The 20,429-nt window shown below is 41.6% G+C and overlaps 2 protein-coding genes across 10 annotated transcripts in view; both read left to right on the top strand.

The window, feature by feature from the left end:
* Positions 1 to 20,429, top strand: part of CADPS2 (calcium dependent secretion activator 2) — a 497,767-nt gene that overhangs the window by 43,887 nt on the left and 433,451 nt on the right. The window lies entirely within an intron of this gene.
* On the top strand, positions 18,438 to 19,364 carry LOC139016806 (taste receptor type 2 member 41-like). The gene has a single exon (XM_070425010.1). It carries the CDS (start codon positions 18,438 to 18,440, stop codon positions 19,362 to 19,364), a length of 927 nt encoding a protein of 308 aa, XP_070281111.1.

The raw sequence follows: 20,429 nt of genomic DNA, 5'->3' as shown, positions 1-20,429 counted from the left end.
ACCCATGTGTTACGGTCTAGCTTGTGTCCCCCTCCCAAATTCACATGTTGAAATCCTAACCCCATCTGCTGGTGTCCTTATAAGAAGAGGAGATGAGGACATGCAGAGAGACACATGTCAGGGATGCAAGCACACAGGAGAGACCATGTGAGGACACAGCAAGAGTGAGGCCATCTGTGCGGCAAAGAGAAAGGCCTCAAGAAAAACCGAAGCTGCTGTCACCTTGATCTTGGACATCCAGCCTCTGGAACTGTGAGGAAATGAATTCTGTTGTTTAAGCCATCTAGTCCATGGTATTTTTTTTTTTTTTGCCTTATCTTTGATTTATAATAAATAAGGAATGTCAGAGAGATAAGTTGGGGGAGAGAGCATCATGATAGTATTTCTCTTTGGGTAAAAAACTCCTATTTCTCTAAATTTTTTCAGCATCAATAATATTGAGCAATTATACATAAATAGATAGATCTAATTTTGGTAGAAAAAATTTAGCCAAATTGAAGGAGTTGATATTAAGTTTTTAAAATTTTATTTTTATTGTTGTAGAGTATTACAGAAGTCCCCCACTTTCCCCCCTTTGCCTCCCTACACCTGGCTCCTGCCTTACCCAGGCCTTCAGTGTTGGTGTCCATTGACTATGCACATATGCATATACAGTGGGGCCTTGACTTACGAGTGTCCCGACTAATGAGTTTTTCGAGATACGAGCCGTCTCTCAGCCGATTTTTTGCTTTGAGTTGCGAGCTAAAATTCGGGTTATGAGCCAGCTTCAGATACCCCACCGCTAGTTGGCGCAGCGAACGTCACAGTGAACGCCACAACATCAGCCCAGCATCACGTGTCTCACTCGTTCACTTTAATGATTTGACATACAAGTAATTTGAGTTACGAGCTCCGTCACGGAACAAATTAAACTCATAAGTCAAGGCCCCACTGTACGGCAAGTTCTTTGGTGAATCTCTGACTGCCCTCTGCCCCCTTTCCCTCTGAGATCTGTCCATTAGTGCCATACTTCCATGTCTCTGGGCCTGTTTTGTTCATCAGTTTATTGTGTTCATTAGACTCCACATATAAGTGAGATCATGTGATATTTGTCTTTCTCCTACCGGCTTATTTTGCTTAGCATAATAATCTCTAGGTCCAACCATGCAGACTCAAAGGATAAGAGATCCTTCTTTTTTACAGCTGCATAGTATTTCATTGTTCAGATGTACCACAGCTTTGCTATCCACTCACCTACTGATGGGCACTTGAGTTGTTTCCAATTTGGATGCCTTTTATTTTTCCTTCTGTGGCTAGTACTCTAGGACTTAGAGTACTATGTTGACTGGGTGGTGAAAGTGGACATCCCTGTCTTGTGCCTGTTCTTAAGGGAAATGCTTTTAGTTTTTGCCATTGAGTATGATGTTGGCTGTAGGTTTGTCATAGAGAGCCTTTATTCTCTTGTAGTATAATCCCTCTATTCCCACTTTGCTGAGAGTTTTTATAAAAATTCGGTGCTGCTGCCCGAACTGGTTTGGCTCAGTGGATAGAGCGTCAGCCTGAGAACTGAAGGGTCCCAGGTTCGATTCCGGTTTCTTTTGTGAGTTAATCGGGCACGTACTTCCAGGTAACAGCTGCATGTGTGATGCTGCCACTGTCAGTGTTGGCCTTTCACAGACCCTCATGGTCCTGAGACCCTCAGTTGTGTCTTCTCCTGATACTTGTCCTGGTCAACAGTGTAATTGCTTGAGTCATAACTGGGAAAGATGGTTATGGGGCATGTCAATGTAAAAGAGATTTGATTTGGAAGGACTGCAGCCTAATTTGTGAGCTGGTCAAGTTTTGATCTTTGGTGCCACTGTTAAAATTAGTAAAAATTCTCATCTGGACATAAGCTATCCAAAATATAAAAGAAGTAAACAGTGAGCATGTGAGAATTCTTTCAGTGTTTACCAAGGCACTGCAGGGGGGTTAGCTGTGAGAATCCGAGGAGGAATCCTGTGGCCTTTGCCCTCCAGAAATGTGTGACTAATAAAGGAAGATAAGACACATATTAAAAGGATAACATATCCCTAAATAGATCAGACAAGATCCTCCCACTGAAGTGCCTGAGCTTGTGATTGGTAAGAAGGCTCCTGACCAATTTCTAGAGTCTGCTCATTGTTTCACTTAATCATTCGTACAAACTTGCCAAGTTTTTAGTGTATGGTATTAGCAGGAGCAAATAGGAGAGGGTGAGAGCTCCTAGAGGCAGCATGATGGTTGGAGTGAAAAATGATAGTTGACTTCAAGACAGAACCTAGAAAGTCCAATAAAAATGTGTAAGAATGTAAAAAGTGTGTCAATCTTGAGTCATTAAATACAGGGAAACAGACTCTTTGTGGTACATGATGTCCTGAGGGGCATGTGTGTATTCTGATGTAGAGTAATAATTGCCATTCATGATGATGATACAGATTTAAGAAAGGTTTAGGTATTTTCTGCTTCATTACTTAATACCACATACTTAATACCACATACCCTAGTTATTTCCTTAAAATGTCATTGAATAGGCGTGCTCTCTTTGTCAGACCATGCCCGCATCTCTCCTCACTTTTTCATCCCTCTCTCCCTCTTTCTCCTAACCTCCAAGGGCCCTTCTACTACCTCTGTAACTTTCTAAATAAACTTTCCCTTAAAAAAAGGTCCTTGAATAACTATCCTGTGAAGATGGTAAATTAAATGATCTCTTATCTTTAAACAAAACTATCATTGATTCTAAAATTTTCAGCCATTTGTTTGCATAGGATTTCTGAGGGCAGATATTTTATTACATTAAAAATATTTTTCTAGCCCTGGCCGGTATGTTCAGTGGTTAGAGAGTCAGCCAGCACACTGGTGGGTCTCAGGTTTGATTCCCAGTCAGGGGTGTGTGACTGGGTTGCAGGTTCCATCCTAGGCTCTGGATGGGGCGTGTGCAGGAGGCAGCTGGTCGATGTACATCAATGTTTCTCTCTATCCCCCTTCTTCCCTCCCAATACTCAAAAAATCAAGGGGAAAAATATCTTTGGATGAGGTTTAACAAAAATTATTTTTTTTTCTGAAAGTAAAAGGAAAACTCAGTATATACCCATGTTTGTAAAAATGCATCAGAATGGTCTTTAGTGATAGTGTATCTTTTTGTTTCAGATCTTGATGAATAGATATCACTTGTTTGGGCTTATGAGAAACTCTTACAAGAAGCAAGAGTGTTTTCTTCTCAAGATAAATATTGGTAATACCAATGGCCTGGCCCTGGCGTGTGGGGAAAGGGAACTACAGGGGTCAGGATCAGAGTTGGGGCCTAGACTTTTCCAAACAAACCAGAGTTCAGGTCTGGTCCCATCTGCACTCGGGGACCACGGAGGCAAGAGTCTATGGTGGCCGGGAATGCTGGACCACAGGGGATTGTTTTAAACTAGCGTTTGGCCAAAGTGTAGCTGTCCATTACGTCAAGCAGAAGCTTCACTACAAGCCTGCCAGTGATTGTTTTCATTTAAGACTGGTTAAAAGGACAGTACAGGTGCGTGACCAAACTTAGAAAGCCTGAACATAGGATTCTCACTTTAAGTAGTACATCCTCTCAACTCAGTTAAATTTGAGTATAAATGTATATCATGAAAAAAATTGTATATTAGGAACCCTGGCTGGGTGGCTCAGTTGTTTGGAGTGTCATCCTGTATACTGAAAAGTTTGCGGGTTCGATTCCCAGTCAGGGCAAATACCTAGGTTGCAGTTCGATCCCCCTTCAGGGCACACAGGGGAGGCAACCGATTGATGTTTCTCTCTCACATAGATATTTCTCTCTCTTTCTCCCTTTTCCTCTCTCTAAAATCAATGAAAACATATCCTCAGGGGAAAATTAAAAAGAAAAGTATAGTATGAAATGAGAAACCAGGACTTAAGTATGTCATTTTGGTTATTTAAAAAAATGTTTTGATAGATGTGTTTGAACTGTATGATGCTTAGTTACAAATGTGAAACATTTCATTTTTTAAGATGAATTGAGTATCTTATTTCTCAAACTTTTTTCCATTGAAGGGAGGGAGCAATGATGTCACTGGCTGGAGCTGCCAAGCCGCGAGATCACCATCTAGTGGTTAAAGGTTACCGTAATTTATGGCTTGTGTCACATTTTCATACTTGATTCTGATATAAAACACCGTGGAACGTACAGGGCTCTGTGTCACATGCAGCAATATGACATTTTTTCCAGACCTTGAAATGAAATTCCATAATAATAGCATATATTCTTCCCTGCTGGTTTTTCTCTATTACCAGGGCAAGGATTGAGAGAGGTTTTGTTGTTCTTGATACTACTTTGAAAAGGAAGAAAAAAGTCTTTCTGAATTGTGATTACCCTTTAAAGAGCAAATACTGGCAATATTTAGTTTATTTTACTTAAGATTTGCTTTTTTTTAAGCAGCAAGGAAAGTATTGAGTGGATTTCTACAAACAGCACTGAGCTGTATAACTTGTTCATTTGACTGGTGTAACTGTGAATTTTTCCTGAGTTGATATACATTGGGAAAAGGTAATAAGGAAGTTGGGAGAGTGAAGAGGCCTATATTTTAAAAATACACACACCCACATCCAATAACAACACACCTATATTGTGTTTTCCTTATTAAAAATAATTCATAGTTATTTTATAAAATAAAAATAAAAGCATTAAAATAAATAAAAATACAAAGAAACCACTTAACATGTTATTAAGTAGCCACTGTAAGAATTGTGTGTATTCTTATGTTTTTTTGTATACATAAATTGTTTTATATACTTTAATAGCTGCCTTTAATTCTTTTTCAGCAACATCATTTCAGTGGTTGTATATTGTCCCACTGCACGCATGTGTAACTATTTAACCAACAGCTTAGACTTTTAGGTGGTTGATAATAGTGAAAAAGTAGACATTGTGTTTTGAAGAACACACTCATAAATTCTGTTTAAGCAAAAGCTTGTGTGCCAAGCATTATGCCAGGCCCTAGAGATGACGGAGATAATTCCTACACTGATGGGGCTTATGTTCTGATGGGAATGCAAACACTAAGCAGGTGGAGGAAGACGGGATGGTTATAGTTTGAGATGTATAATGGGATAGACCTATACCTCGGGTGTATATGGGCATATATGTGCATATCTGTGTTAGATAAATAAGTCAGAGAAGGCATTTTTTTTGAGCTGAGGTCTGAGGGATAAAACAAAACAGTGAAGTGTATGCTTAGTTGGAAGTGAATCACAATATGAAGTCAGTAAATCACAATATACTTGTTAATGGCATCCTGTGTAGTCTTTTTCCAGACTGTTTGAAAGTGGTTGTTAATCTGGCGGCTGTTATGAATTGCTATGCTGGTATAGCTCATGAAGTGCCTGACTCTTATCCTTTGTCCAGTTCAGAACAAACTGAAGATTTAGTTGACATTGAGTGTTCAAGAAAACAACACAAGGAAAACTAGAATGGTTGAAAGAAGAACCAAGAATAGTAAAGTTTAAGAATTTATTCTTGTGTATGTGTGTATCTCTGAAAATCAGATCCTCATCTGATTGCATCTCTTGTTTCTTCATTGTTTTTTTTTTGTAGTATAAAATCTAAAAGTTAGACAATATTATTTCATACCTAAATAATTTCTTACATAAGGGAAAATAACTTCTTATATAAGACCGTGATGTTAAAGTTTTAAGAGCTTTAGCACCTGCACCTCATACATTACAAATTGGTCATTTATACTTTTTCTCACCCATCAGCACAGTCTCATATAGCTTATTTAATTTTGTTCTGGCCAGCATGGTCTATTTTTTTGTTTTGTTTTGTTAATCCTCACCTGAGGATATTTTTTCTATTGATTTTTAGAGAGAGTGGAAAGGAGAAATGGAGGGAGGGAGAAGAGGAGACAGAGAGACATCAATGTGAGAGAGACACATCAATTGGTTGCCTCCTGCATGTGCCCTGGCCAGGGCCAGGGATCAAACCTGCAGCCCAGTTGCATAACCTTGACCAGGATTGAACCCAAGACCCTTTGGTGCACAGGCTGATCCTCTATCCACTGAACCACACTGGCCAGGGAGATCTACATATTTTGAGAAAAATAATTCAGACAGCTGGGAGAATTAATGCACATCTGCATACACTGTGGGCATACCACATAGTGAACCCTGAATTAAAGGTGATTTATATCTTTTCCCTTTGCTTTCTTATGTTAGGTGCCACCATTTCCTTTTGTACTTGCTTGTAGTTCATATTTCTAAATTCTTGGGTATTAAGATTTGATGGCCAGGAGAAATTATAAAGATGGGCTCTTAGGAGAGCTTGGTTCTACAGCAGCTTTGGATTTTATTCCTGTGAATTTTCAGTTAGGCAGTACTTGTCATGCATTGGAGTAACTTTCAGAGCTATCTTGAAACAAAATTTCTGATGTGGATGGGTGTTCATGAGCCATAATTTGAAGAATGACTGAGGGATATAAGTACTAGATTTCGGTACTTTAAGAAAACACACAATTTCATATGGATTAAGTTTGATGTTTTATTCATAAGGAGAGCTAGTTTGATCTTATAATACCTTGATATTTTAAAGTCCTGTAGTTCCTGTGTTTTGAATTCTCTTCTAGACAGAGTAGATTTAAAAAAAAAAAAAAACTAAATTGGAGTGGGAGGGCTTAAGAATATTTTACTGGTTTATAAGAGCTTTAATAAAATCTCATCTGAGGAAAAACCAATTCACTCTGATGCTTTCTTCTTTTTTAAATCCACTATTTTATCATTGCAAACTTGGATTACAGGTAACCAGTGTTTCTTCAAAAACACACCCAAAAATACTGCCTGGCACATCATTCCTTATTTTTATGTGAACATACAGAATTTCTTATGTTTTTTATCAGCACACTATCTTTAACTATAGTTTATTTTTATTTTTTTAAGAAAATGGGTAAGTGCCATTTTTATTTTATTTTCTGTGAATGTCTTATTCAAGGCTATGTTCTGTGTTAAGGAAACTTGCTCTTATCTCTTGGCATTGTAGATATTTTCCCATATAGGTTTTGGCTTTTCTCCATGTTTTGTTTTGTGTTTTTATATAAAAGTTTTAGGCAGTCAAGTTACCAGTGTTTGCCTTTTGGCCTCTGGGTTTTATCTGCAAATGACTTTGAAAGCATTTGTTGAATGTGCACATTTATCTATGAACACTTTAGCAGTAATTTAATTTTGTTGGTTTTTTTTGTAACTTAATTTCTTAAAGCATTTTATTGTGATTTTTTTTTTTTTTTTTTGTCATGGGAGGGAGAAGAATTTGTATTGATGTCCTTTGGGTTTGAGGCTTAAAGATGCTTTGGGGTTAGGATGTAACGCTTCTAGTAAATGGCTGAATTTTTTGTATTCCTTAGCCGATATGCCCTGCAAGACCCCTTCCTTTTTGAGTGCTTTCCAAAGCAAGATAAAGTGGTTGAGTCAATTAAATGAGAGCTCTCACTACTAAATCGCTGGGCCTTTGGAGTAAAGAAACAAATTAGTTGGCTGACCCCCTCCTTGAAATGTGTGGGCCTTGAGGAAGACGGGCTAACACAGCAGTAAAGTCTTCCTTTCTGACTAAGAAAGGAATTGATTATAAAAACACTAAGCCCTGGATGTACTTGATGCTATGGCTGGCATTCTGCATCCTTCCAGTCTGAATGATGCTCTAATCCTGAAATCTGCACTCCTAAGGACATTCCCTTCACCCTTCAACCTCCTACTCAGGGGCATGTTGGGTACAGCCAAGCTGGGAACCAAGAAAAACCACTACCATTGCCTCCACAATCTGATACTTACCACCTCTGAGGACTTACGGACTTGAAGTCTAACCCCTGGGACCAAGAGTTGGAGATAAGAGCATAACCAGTCCTCCTTTGTGGTCAGCATCGGATGAGAGCCAGGGTATGCTGAGTGTTGAAAGTAGGGCTTACCAAAAACGGAAATAATGAGCTGTTTGTACTGCTGAAGTTGGCATTTCCTCAGCCCTAATGACTGGGTTGAGGACTTACATCCTGGGCAGGGCAAGTACACTGAAGCCTGACTGAACACAAGTGACAAAGGGGCGCCCTATGACCTCAGGGAGGCCAGGTTTACTGCACAGGGCTTTGCTTGCATTTGAACTCAATCATGGAAGGGGCTGTTAACGAAAGACTTGTTGAGGGTCTCACCGTAGCCAAACCTGCCTAAGGCCATCAGGGACAAGCTGTAGTTCAAGAGACTGACACGGTGGAAAGGGAGACCACACACCAGAGGAACACTCATGGGACTTCTTACTAATAAAAGAATATGGAGCTATTGTAGGAGTTTGGAGAAGGGCGGAGTTGAGGGGACATTTAAATCAACTTTTTGATGGGTGCAGAGCACAACAGGACTGTGTGTAAACGGGCCGACATCACTGCGCAGTGGACCACAGTCCTGTTTCCTTGGAAACTGTGAAGTGGAGAGTGATGTGGAATGTTGTTTCCAGAACCCTCTTTCGGAAGCTCTGCGCCTGGATCGAGAATCAAGGGTACTTCCCTTTTTCAAAGTGACATAGATCCTCCAGGCAAAAGTGAAATGCTTCATTCTGACTATTGGAACCGCAGCCAACAAAGTTTCTAATAGTCTGGGGTTTAAGAGAACTAAGTTTTCTCCGCGAGAAAACAGTCCACACCCAGAGAAGGGGCTTATTATGGCACTTGCAGTAGCAGAACGTCCTTAAGAGAAATATGGTTTCCTATTAACTTTGAAGCTAGCTCTCTTCGTGTTTGTTTCAACTTGATGAATCGGTGAGCTGATTTTTACTTTCTTTCCTTGAGTTAATTTTACTTTCTCAGTCTCCCATGACATGAATGATCTCCGCCTCACAGGAGGGCATTTAAGTCATCTATTCTTTGAGCACTAGGTGTCAGGGACTCTCTTTGTTCCCTCTAGTCGGATCATGTAGGTACTGCCTAGACTACTTTCCAATGTTTTAAGCTAGTGGTTGGACCTTAAGAGGTGTCATGTGAGGGTGAGGGATCAGATGTTTGGTACCGCTTTGCCTCATTTCCTCACTACCGTGAAGTTCTGTGAGTGGTTACAGGTGATCCTGAAGGTTGCCCTGCCTGCTAATGCCAGGAGATTACCTGGAATGCAGTTACTTCTTATGTTTTATTGATTTCAGAGAGGAAGGGAGAGCGAGAGAGATAGAAACATCAATGATGAGAGGGAATCATGGATCGGCTGCCTCCTGCATGCCCCACACTGGGGATTGAGCCCGCAACCCGGGCATGTGCCCAGACCTGGAATCAAACTGTGACCTCCTGGTTCATAGGTTGATGCTCCACCATTGAGCCACACCAGCTGGGCTTGGAATGCAGATACTTTATGTTTGAACTTTCTGCCTTTTCCCTGCCCGAGACAGATGATGGGGGCCTACAGCAGGCCATGCAGTGCACTAGGCACTTAGGCTAGTTACTAATATGAACATAGTGTGTGTTCACCTTTGAGGAGCCCTTCTCTGTTTGGGGAGATGGACATGTTGCAGTGCGTTGTAATGAGTGTTAGGGTAAAGATAAACTGTTTGGTACACAAACTAGTCATAATGAAATCCCTATTTCCAGTGTCCCTGGGAACTTGAATACGCCTTCAGTTATCTGGAATTTGGGCCTGGCCTTCTGGGCTCAAGAGAGTCAAACTACCAGTTTACTGAGAGAAGAACACCCTCCAGAAGTTTGTAACAAGAAAACAGCTGGGAGGCCCCCAGGGCCCAAGGAAATCTATGCGGTGGGGATGGAGCTGTAAGAAAGGCTCGTTCTCAAGGAGCCTGGTGTCTAGTGGGGAGAATGCTGTGGCTGGGAGGGTGGGGTCATCAGCAGCCTGGGTTCTGCTGCCATTTGTTTGCTAGTGTGAGCTTTTATCTCAACTCTCTTTTGAATAAAGGTTGACTAAAACCAATTTGAAAACCCCTTTCGTAGAGAAATTGGAATGTAGTGATGCTTTATTATTGTTCTCTACTTAATTCTCAGGGAATGGAGAGAGCTTTGGAAATACTATTTGCAATCCTGTTTTAAACATGGGACTCACAACAGTAGTACAAATATTTACATCTCAAAATTGGAACGCAAAATCATCCACAAAAGTTGTGCCATATATTTATCTCACTAGTCATCTCACTAGGGTGCAATTCTTGACAAATTCTTATAAGCAAAATGTCCCATCCTTGCCAAATACTAGTTAGAAGAAATGTAAGGATGTCATTTCCTATTCACCTGCTTCCAGCTAAACACTCTTGTTGTGTAAAGCTACTAATCTTTAAATGTACTCCTTACCTATTTATATCTGTAAGTCATTTTGACTCTGCTTCAGGCATTATCTCTGATCAGTCCTTTCTCCCAGCTTGACTGCTTAATCCTCCGCCTTCCCTTGTGAAATTTGCTGTCGGCATCTAATGTTCATTATTAGCAGGCCTACGTTTCTCTCTCTCTCTCTCTCTCTCTGGCCTCTCGCCCATTTCTCCAAAGATGCTCATTTGCCACTTACATGAACAAAAACTGTATTTAGATGTTGACTATAAACATAGGAAGCATATAAGATCAGAGCCCATGAGATTCCTCCGAAGATGGAATTGTTTGCAGATCTGGGTGTGGTTTATCTTTTCTGCCAGAACCTTGTTCCCTGGCTTCTCTGAGCGAGAAGGACCTAGGCAGCCGGTTGAAAGTCCTTGTGTGAGGGGGGTCTTCTGGGAAGGGAGATGATGGGAGCTTTCTCCAGTGATCTGAGCCTTGCTGGGAGAACAGTGTTGGAACCACAGGATAAAGAACTTCACAGAGGCAGATCCCCCAAAAAGCCCGGTTTTCAGAGACTTGAAGGTTCCTGGGAGTAGGTGTATGAAAGTATGCTGGATGTCTCTGAACCCCTAGAAGTCCAGGAGGGGGCTGAATGGCTAGCCGTGGCATCGTGGCCAGAGCCTGAGAGGACAGGTAGGCCCGAGTGCTCTCTTCAAGGGACTGACAGCCTTCTTTCTTTACAGAGCTCACGTGATGAGACTCGGAATCGGGTGAGGGCTCTGGTTCTGGTGGTGACTGAGGGAGTTGCTACATCAGTACTGATGCTGGAGCAGCACCTCCTCCAGGGTTTCTGATTCAATAGGCATTAGGAATTGTAAACTTCCCCAGCACCCAAGTGAATCTGGTGTGCATCCAGATTAGGGAGCCACAGTAGCCTGGAGCACTCTGTATAAGACCTGCAGGCGTAGAGAGAGAAATCAGAACAAATGTGAAGTGAAGCAGAAAAGAAAAAGTATTATTTTTTTTTTAAAGAAAGTCACGATTGTGATGTTATTTATATTGTCATCGTAAGAACCGTTCAAATCTGTAGAGAATTTTTTGAGCTCATTTGAGCCAAAACTGATGACAATTGCCAGGAAGCCCTATTTCAGATGCCCTCGAGAATGACAGTTTTGCAGTTCCTCTTATTTGCATTTGAAGTTAGGGAGGGAATCTATGGAAAAATACATAAAGGTGGGAGAAAGCCAGGCAAGGACAGGATTACGGGATAGTTAAGTTTTTGTGTTCTCTTGAGGTTGGTTATACCTTCCAGGGGTATTCTTGGCTTTTCAGAGGGTGTTAACCATGATGCACAAGAATAATGACAGGGCTTGGTTCAAACCTTTCACTAAAGAAGTGACAGGCCTGGGGCATAACTACCCACCATCCTCTGCCCAGTGAGGAATTTATGATCAGACCACCTTGGGAGGTTACTTTTAGTCACTGGAGTTGTCAGATTTATTATAGAGCCCCCTTTTTGTCCCCAGAAAAGGCCAACAGATACATAAAAACTAAAAACAACAACAACTGACAACAGTGCTAGAAAATGTGGAAGGAAGCCAGTGAGTAGCCTGAGATTTTGAGGAATTTCGAGCTGTTCTGCAGCAGACAGGACCAGATAAGGAGAAAAGTATGTTAATGCTAACTAGCCCTTGATTCAATACATGGAGTGGAAGGAATGAGTCTGCCTTAGAAAGTAACCCATCAATGAATTTTAGCCAAAAGGCTTTTTTTTTTTTTTTTTTTTTAGTAAGGCTGTAGTTTCAGAGTAGCAGGGCTTTGGAGCATGGTGGGTATGTGATGAGGTGTTCCATCGGGAGAGAAAATGAAGGCCCTTCACATGTATCAATGAATTCTGCATGTGTGACTCCTGACTTTTGTACTAAGCACTATCCACAAAATAAAGGGGCATTTACTGCAGTTGGCTTTACTTGCTTTGATACTCAAATATTGAGGACCCAGAAGGAATATTTGTTCGGTGGGGAGAGGGGCTGTGAGCCATGGAGTGAGTGTACTGTGGACGAGTGACACAGTTTAGATCCTTGTCCAGCAAATGCTCGCCCTCCTTGCTCAGTCCGGGCAGAGTTTACTTTCTTGCCCCTTCACTTAAGCTTGGCTTTTTAAAAAAATATATATTTTATTGATTTTTTACAGAGAGGAAGGGAGAAGGATAGAGAGTTAGAAACATCAATGAGAGAGAAACATTGATGAGCTGCCTCCTGCACACCCCCCTGCTGGGGATGTGCCCGCAACCAAGGTACATGCCCTTGACCGGAATCGAACCTGGGACCTATCAGTTCGCAGGCCGATGCTCCATCCACTGAGCCAAACCGGTTAGAGCAAGCTTGGCTTTTTTACTTGCATGTTATATGAGTAGAGGTTTGAAATGGCCCCCTAAATTCTTCTGACTGCCATCCTGAGAAGAACGTGCCGTGGTAGCTTCTGTTCCTTGAGCCTCTCCCCAGGATGAGACCGGAAGCGTGCAGCAGAGCCACCCGGCTGAAGGCCAGTGAGTGGGAACAAGTGCTAATTGCTGTGTGCACTGAGGTTCTGTGGTGGGCTGCTCCCTAGCAATAGGTGAGTGAGACAACTCACATAGGACAAAACACACACACACCTGTTGTTTTACGGGTCTGAGATCTCTGTGCTCATCAGCTTTACTAGAACTTGAAGACATACTCTACCCAAACGAAAAAAGAATCATAATACAGAAGATAGAAGTAGAGTGGAAGAATCAGCAGTGAATACTGAAGCTAGTAAGAATATGATTAAATTCATAGGAGATTGTGAATCTTAATGTAGTTGTTGGAAAAGATATTCAAAATTCAAGAGCTGAACTACTGAAAGGATCAGGAATCTAACCTTAGTAAAATTTAGGAGGTTGGCAGGGAAGGGAAATTAAAACCTTGTGTATAGACCTAATTTAGTAGGGGAAACGATCATATATTTAGTATTAATTCTTGAGGGGATAAGCAAATATAGGTGCGGATACGCTAAATTACAGGTCATCACTAGTAAGAAAGAAACGCTGTGTTTAAAAAAAAGGTAAAGTATCTCTCTGGCACAGAGGGAGGTTTGTTTTCTAATCGGGGTACTACATATATTGCCTTCCTCTGGGATGCAGTTTGGGTAGATGTATGTGCTAGTAACCCCTTTAAAAATATTGGCATTTCCTAAACTCCAGAAATCTTCAGCTGGGACACAAATGCCTGCACGTATGGCATCTCTTTGAGCCACCTTGTGTCGCTCCTGTGGGACTTGGCAGGGAGAACCCAGGGGAGGGTGATGCTAATGCTGCCTTCTTCTGTGTTGTGAATAACAACATCCTTTGTCTTTGACCCAGGAGTTTCCTGTCTTGGGCCAGTATCTGTAAAACAATGGTAGGCTAATTCATTAGCTTACATACAGTAAAATCTCAATTTTTTCACAGATAACTGTGCTGGACTGTTTGTTAAATATTTTACATATCACCCCTGGATGAAAGGTACAGCATGCTGAGAACAAATACAGTTGTCATCAAACTTTTATGATCCAAAACAACATAGCAATAGAATCTATAAAGCTAAAACTTCTAGAAGTATGTTATTTTGTATTTTAAAAGTCAACTGAGGGACTTTAACTTAGTTCTTTTGAAATAGATCAAATAGGCCAACAAATAATTTTAGGAAATTTGACTATCACTTTCAAAAAGCTTGAGTGAGTATATGTTGAATATTTATGAATGCACATCTACAATATTACTTAAACATTATATAAATTAAGTGCCTATGAAAGTGAAAAACATAAAATGTAGTCTTTAAATGAAAGTTCAATGAGTATTAAATATATACTGTAGTCTTTAAATGAAAGTTAAATAAATATTAAAGAGTAGAAACAATTTAGCCTTTCTTTGCTTGCCTAAATCCATTTAATAAATGTGAGATAAAATTCTAACAGAAATTAAAATTTTTCTAAATAATTTTGGGATCAATGGGATATCAAATATGAAATTGCACTGCAGGGTTGATAAGAGACATACTCTATACAGCAAAGGTTATGATAAGTATATAAACCACATTTGGTAGAAAATTCATAACCTATGCTTTCATTAAAAAAAAATCATCTGAAAATATATGAAGAAAGAATTCAGATCTAGAAACTAGGGAGTCTTAACTAACTTGTCCTTGGAAATGGTTCTGGTTCTTATGCCTAAATATAAATCTGTGCTAACATGTTCCATTTTTAGAAAAGAAAAAAATATGTAGCTTTTTAACTTTGAAAGAAGTAAATTGGCTGGAGATGGCTTTTCTGTCAGTTAGTAGGTTTCCAGAATATGTATTTTTTTTCATTTTTATAGAAAGACTTGAACAAAACTTAGCAAGTTAATTTATTCAAAAACAACTTTCAATAACTTAGACCCACTTTTTAGAGATTACTATACATACAGTGCTTAAAATTTAAAATGAAATTGAAAAGTTTTTTTTTTTTTTTCTTTAAAATGCTTTCAAGACTTTCATTTAGGGTCTGTGAACCATATTGCCTTTTCTGTCTGACTTTTTTTTTTATAGCCTGTTATTGATAAAAATGTTGACCTATAATAATACAAGGTTTGCACAAGACAGAGAACTAAGAAAACATAGGTTTATAATCTGTGTAGCATGCAGGACAAAGGAGGTGGAAGAAAATGTGAATGCCAAACATCAAAACTGTGAGATCTAGCTGTTATCATTCCTTTAAAATGGGAAAGGTGATACTAGTATGTAATCTTCTATACTAATAAAAGGGTTATATGCTCATTAGACCGGGAGACCTTCTGGACGTCTTTCCGGACAAAGCCATGGTTGGGGGGCGAGCCAGATGTGGTTAGGCCTGCGGGGGGGGCAGTTGGGGGCGAGCAGGCAGTCAGCGGGGGGGCTAGTTGAGGGCGAGCAGGCTGGCAGGGGGTCCAGTTGGGGGCGAGCAGGGTGGGGGCAGTTGGGGATGGTCAGGCTTGGGGGCAGTTGGGAGCAAGCAGGCTGGCTGGGTGGGCAGTTGCGGGCAAGCAGGCCAGTGGGAGAGGCAGTTGGGGGTGAGAAGGCCAGCAAGGGGGGGAAGTTGGGGGCAAGCAGGCTGGCAGAGTGGTTAGGGGTGATCAGGCAGGCAGGGAGGTGAGGACCAACAGTCCCGGATTGTGAGAGTGATGTCGGACTGCCTGTGGGATGGGCCTAAACTGGCAGTTGGACATCCCCCGAGGTGTCCCAGATTGGAGAGGGTGCTGGCTGGGCTGAGGGACCCTGCTCCTTGTGCACAAATTTTGTGTACTGGGCCACTAGTCTATATTAATAAAAGGGTAATATGCTAATTAGACCGGGTCAACCAGACATCTTCCTGCCGTCTGGTCCTCCTTCTGGTCCTCCTTGGTGGGGGCCAAGGCAGAGGTGGTTGGGGGCGATCATGTTGGCAGGCAAAGGCGGTTAGGGGTGATCAGGCAGGCAGTTGGAGGTGTTTAGGAGCGATCAGGCAGGCTGGCAGGCAGGCAGGTGAGCGATTAGGAGCCAGTGGTCCTGTATTGTGAGAGGGATGTCTGACTGGGATTGGGCCTAAACTGGCAGTCGAACATTCCCTGAGGGGTCCTGGATTGGAGAGGGTGCAGGCCAGACTGAGGAACCCCCCCCACCCTCCCATGAATGAATTTCATGCACCGGGCCTCTAGTATTCATATATTGTACGGTGATGTCCACCTTCTGGTTTGAGGATGTTTTGTGATTTGAAGTGATCTTGGGACAACCTATTTGATAAGAGTAAAGGGAAAAGTCATATGGTCTGCTGGAGTTCTTATTTTCTGGCAGGAGAAGATTCCCTGCCAAATACAGTTTAAAAGAATGGTGGAAGAGAATGATATAAAATTATGGTTTGTGATATTATGAATATGTCCCATTATACATGGCAAAGCTCTAGCTGTTCAGGCTTCTCAGGCCAGGTTACCCCCTGAGAAAACCACTTTTCCCTCTCCCGTCATTCTCCAGCAATCCTACTCTTCTGTTTTCTTCAAAGCACCGATTATTATGTGAAAGTGTCTTGTTTCTGTGTTTCCTTATTGTCTGTTACCTTCCATTGGACTGCAGGTTCCTTAAAAGCAGGAATCCCACCTCTTTAGTTTGCTGCTGTTCCCATTGTCTAGAATAGGTGCCCTGTGTGTATAAGTGCTCAGTAAATACGTGTTGAGTGAATGAATGAATGTGAAAACTGTATAAGGAACAGATATCTGAGAGTGAGAAAAATGCATATTCACCCAATTTCAATGGGCCCTCTCTTTTTATTGTAAATTATTTTTAGTACAATTATACATTCATGCTGTGGTGATAACAACCTTTATATTATTTGTATGACTAATTTTCTTAGCTGACTTTTTTATGATGCACAAACAAAAATACTTTAAACAAATGTGGAAGAAGGACAAATTTGATATATTAAACAAAACATTTGAGTATGGATTGACTTGAATCTATTTTAATGTGGAAAAATATTTGTATTTTATTTATTTAATTTCTTTTTTTATTATTTAAAGTACTACATATGTCTCCTTTTCCCCCCAGTGACCCCTCCCGGCCACTCCCATCCCTCAGGACAAGCCCCCACTGCCCCAGTGTCCATGTCCATTGGTTATGCTAATATGCATGCATGTAATTCCTTCAGTTGATTTCTTACTGCCTCCCCTTCCCACCCACCCCCCCCCCCCCCCTTTCCTGCTTCCCTCTGAGGTTTGATGGTTCATTCCATGTTTCTCTGTCTCTGGATCTATTTTTGTTCATTAGTTTATGTTGTTCATTGTATTCCACAAATGAGTGAGATCATGTGATATTCATCTTTCTCTGACTGGCTTATTTCGCTTAGCATAATGCTCTCTAGGTCCATCCTATTTTTATTTTTAACATGGTCTCATAGGGATCTCTCTTTTAAAATAATTTTTACTTATTGATTTTAGAGAGGAAGCAGGGGGTTAGGGGGCAGGGAGGGAGAGAGAGAGAGAGAGGTAAATTTGTTTTTTGACTTACTTATGCATTCATTGGTTGATTCTTGAATGTGCCCTGACCAGAGATCTAACCCGCAACCTTGGCATATTGGGAGGATGCCAACTAAGCTATCCAGTTAGGGCTGGGATCTCTTTCATTTGGTATTAGAGGACAGTACTCACTCATGCCTTGTAAGCTACAGTATCTCAGTGTGGTAGACAGACTCTAATTGGCCCCTCATGTCCCCCACTCCTGGTATCCTCCCCATTGTATAACCCCCTCCTTTTGAGTGTCTGTGGGGAATGTGACTTGCTTCTGGCCAATAGACTATTTCAAAGGTGATAAGATGTCACACCTGTGATTACATTTTGATATTTAAGACACTCTCTAGAGACTCCCTTTGCTGACTTGAGCCTCCGTGTTGAAACAGCCCACTTGGCAAAGACTTCAGGCAGCCACTAGGACCTGAGGTTGACCCTCAGCTGACATCCAGCAAGAAGCAGATGCTCCTCAGTCCCATAACCACGAGGAAATGAATTTTCTCAGTGGAAGCATGCAACTAGTTCAAAACATTGTCAATCATTTATACCTCAGGGGCCAAGAAGGATTTAAGAAGAGGTTTGCTACTAAGGTAACTGAGCTTGAAGGGGGTGACTACTCCTAGGTAAGGATGGACGTGTAACAGGAAAGCTTGGCTAGATCCAGACTTCCTTAGCTTCACTATTTGCTTAGGTCTTGGCATATGAATGTCTCTCTGTACTTCTTGCTTATAAACTTAATATTGTTGAGAATGACCTGGTGGGGAGGTGTGTGTTTACAGGACCCAAGTATGGCATAAGAAGGATGAAACTCAATCACAGACTCCCTGAGAAGCCCTCTGCATTGATGTTAACCATGGCAACATGTATGCAAAAGCAGAAAAACCAAATCAGGGGCGGTTGGTAGCATAATGGTAACTGAGCCTGGGAGAAATTTGCATCCTGCTGGGCCAAGCTCACCTTTCCTCCATAGACATAGCCAAGCATCTTCCTTTTAAGTGAGCTCTGGATCAAATGCAGAGCCTGAGCATTCTTTTCACATCCCCTGAGGAAAAATCAAAAGAGGGACTGTGAGTGGGGGTAGGAAGGAGGCCAAGGACCAAGGCGCAAGGCTGGTGACCAGAGGAGGGGCCAAAATGCAGCCAGCATTCACAGCCCTCTTCATGCTGCTCTTTGTCCTGCTGTGTTTCCTGGGAATCCTGGCCAATGGCTTCATTGTGCTGGTGCTGAGCAGAGAGTGGAGGCAGCATGGGAGGCTGCTCCCTTCTGACATGATCCTCATGAGCTTGGGTGCCTCCCGTTTCTGCCTGCAGTGGGTTGGAATGGTGTACAACTTTTACTCCTTCTTCCACCCGGGGGAGTTCAGCAAGGGTCCTGCACAGGAGCTCTTTGGTCTCCATTGGGACTTCCTGAATTCAGCTACTTTCTGGTTCGGTACCTGGCTCAGTGTCCTCTTCTGCATGAAGATTGCTAACCTCACCCACCCGACCTTCCTCTGGCTGAAGTGGAGGTTCCCAAGGTCAGTGCCCTGGCTTCTGCTGGGCTCTCTCCTGATCTCCACTGTCGTCTCCCTGCTCTTCTTCTGGGGAAACTACGCTGTGAATCAAGGTTTCTTCATTAGAGAAGTTTATGAGAATATGACCTACATGGAGAGGGTCAATATGATGGAAATTCACTATTTCCTACCCCTCAAATTGGTCACATTGTCGATTCCTTGCTCTGTTTTTCTGGTTGCGACCTCACTGCTGATTCATTCTTTGAGGAGACACACTCGGAAAATGCGGCAAAGTGCCCATAGCCTGCAAGACGCCAGCACCGAGGCTCACACCAGAGCTCTGAAGTCACTCATCTTCTTCCTCATTCTTTACATTCTGTCTTTCATGTCCCTGATCATTGATACTGTAGGTTTCTTTCTCTCAGAGAATGACTGGTTCTGGCCATGGCAAATTGTAACCTACCTGTGCACATCTCTTCATCCCTTTATCCTCATCCTCAGCAACCTCAGGTTTCGAGAGGTGTTCAGGCCGCTACTTCTGTTGGCCAGGGGCTTCTGGCTGGTCTAGGTGCCATGGTCTCCTTATTCTCATTCCCAGAAGAGACTCAAGTGAGGATGACAGAACCACGGCCCATTTACATGGAAATATCTTCATAGGTAGATGTCTACTGGATCATGCTGTGGGCTCCTCCTTTGAAAGGAGAGAAGGAGAACAAAATCTGGGAACACTGAGCATGATACCTCTCTTGGGACACTATTAACATAGGGACCCGTGGGTCCCAGAGAGCCAATATTGTCCAGAAGGTCAGGATACAAAATTTTGTGCTATTCTCTATGTTTGTATATTCTCGTGTTGAGAGAAAGCCTTCAGTTAAATGTCTTAAGTAAGTATACTATCTTATCGTGAAAGCCTAATGGGAAATTAAGAGAAAATATGTCCACAACTGAATTAGGGTGTAGATGGGGAAGCAGCAACCTTCGTGAGGATAAAGTCAAGGTTACTACTAAGGGACAGGTGTGGTAGACAGTGGCTGGGCTGTGAGGTCTAAACGCCCTTCCTTTTGTGGAGATTCTTCCTCGCACCAAGCTTGGGTAATTTGGTTTTAATTTTGTTAAAGCCACTGCAAGGTTTCTTTACACTACCCCCATCTCTTTTTTAATTGGTATTTCCATTGTTCTGAGTTTGATTTTCTCCTCTCTGAAGTCTAAGTGGCAGCCAGACTTTTTCCAGGTTTATTCTCCCCCCTCAAGCAAATGTCACCAAGTCACACGTGAATAGAATAAACATGTACTTTTGTTCTGAAAAACAAACATTCAAGAATTTCACTTAGTTTGTGTTAAAAAACTATTGAACCTCTTTAATTTTTTAAAAGTAAAATAGTGGTCCTATTAAATCTTTGTTTAAATGTTTTAAAACAGTTTGCTCCAATTACTATGCAATTGTTTTTAGAAATAATTTTGTAGAAAACTTTAAGTAGAGTTGGGTGCCTCTAAGGCAGGCTTGAAAGTTTTTGCTAAAAGACACCAGTGTGCAAATTTCAGAGACCAACTGGTAACTGGATAAGGAGAAATTTTAATCTCTTGGAGTGAAAATTAGGGTGAATGAGTGGATGCATACTTTGGTGTTGCCACT

The sequence above is a fragment of the Myotis yumanensis genome, unplaced genomic scaffold (genome assembly GCF_028538775.1).
Source record: "Myotis yumanensis isolate MYYU_CA2020_CCGP unplaced genomic scaffold, mMyoYum1.0.hap1 SCAF_9, whole genome shotgun sequence".
Classification (NCBI taxonomy): domain Eukaryota; kingdom Metazoa; phylum Chordata; class Mammalia; order Chiroptera; family Vespertilionidae; genus Myotis; species Myotis yumanensis.
Note: the sequence above shows the minus strand (reverse complement) of the source record. Positions and strands in the feature narration are given on the sequence as shown.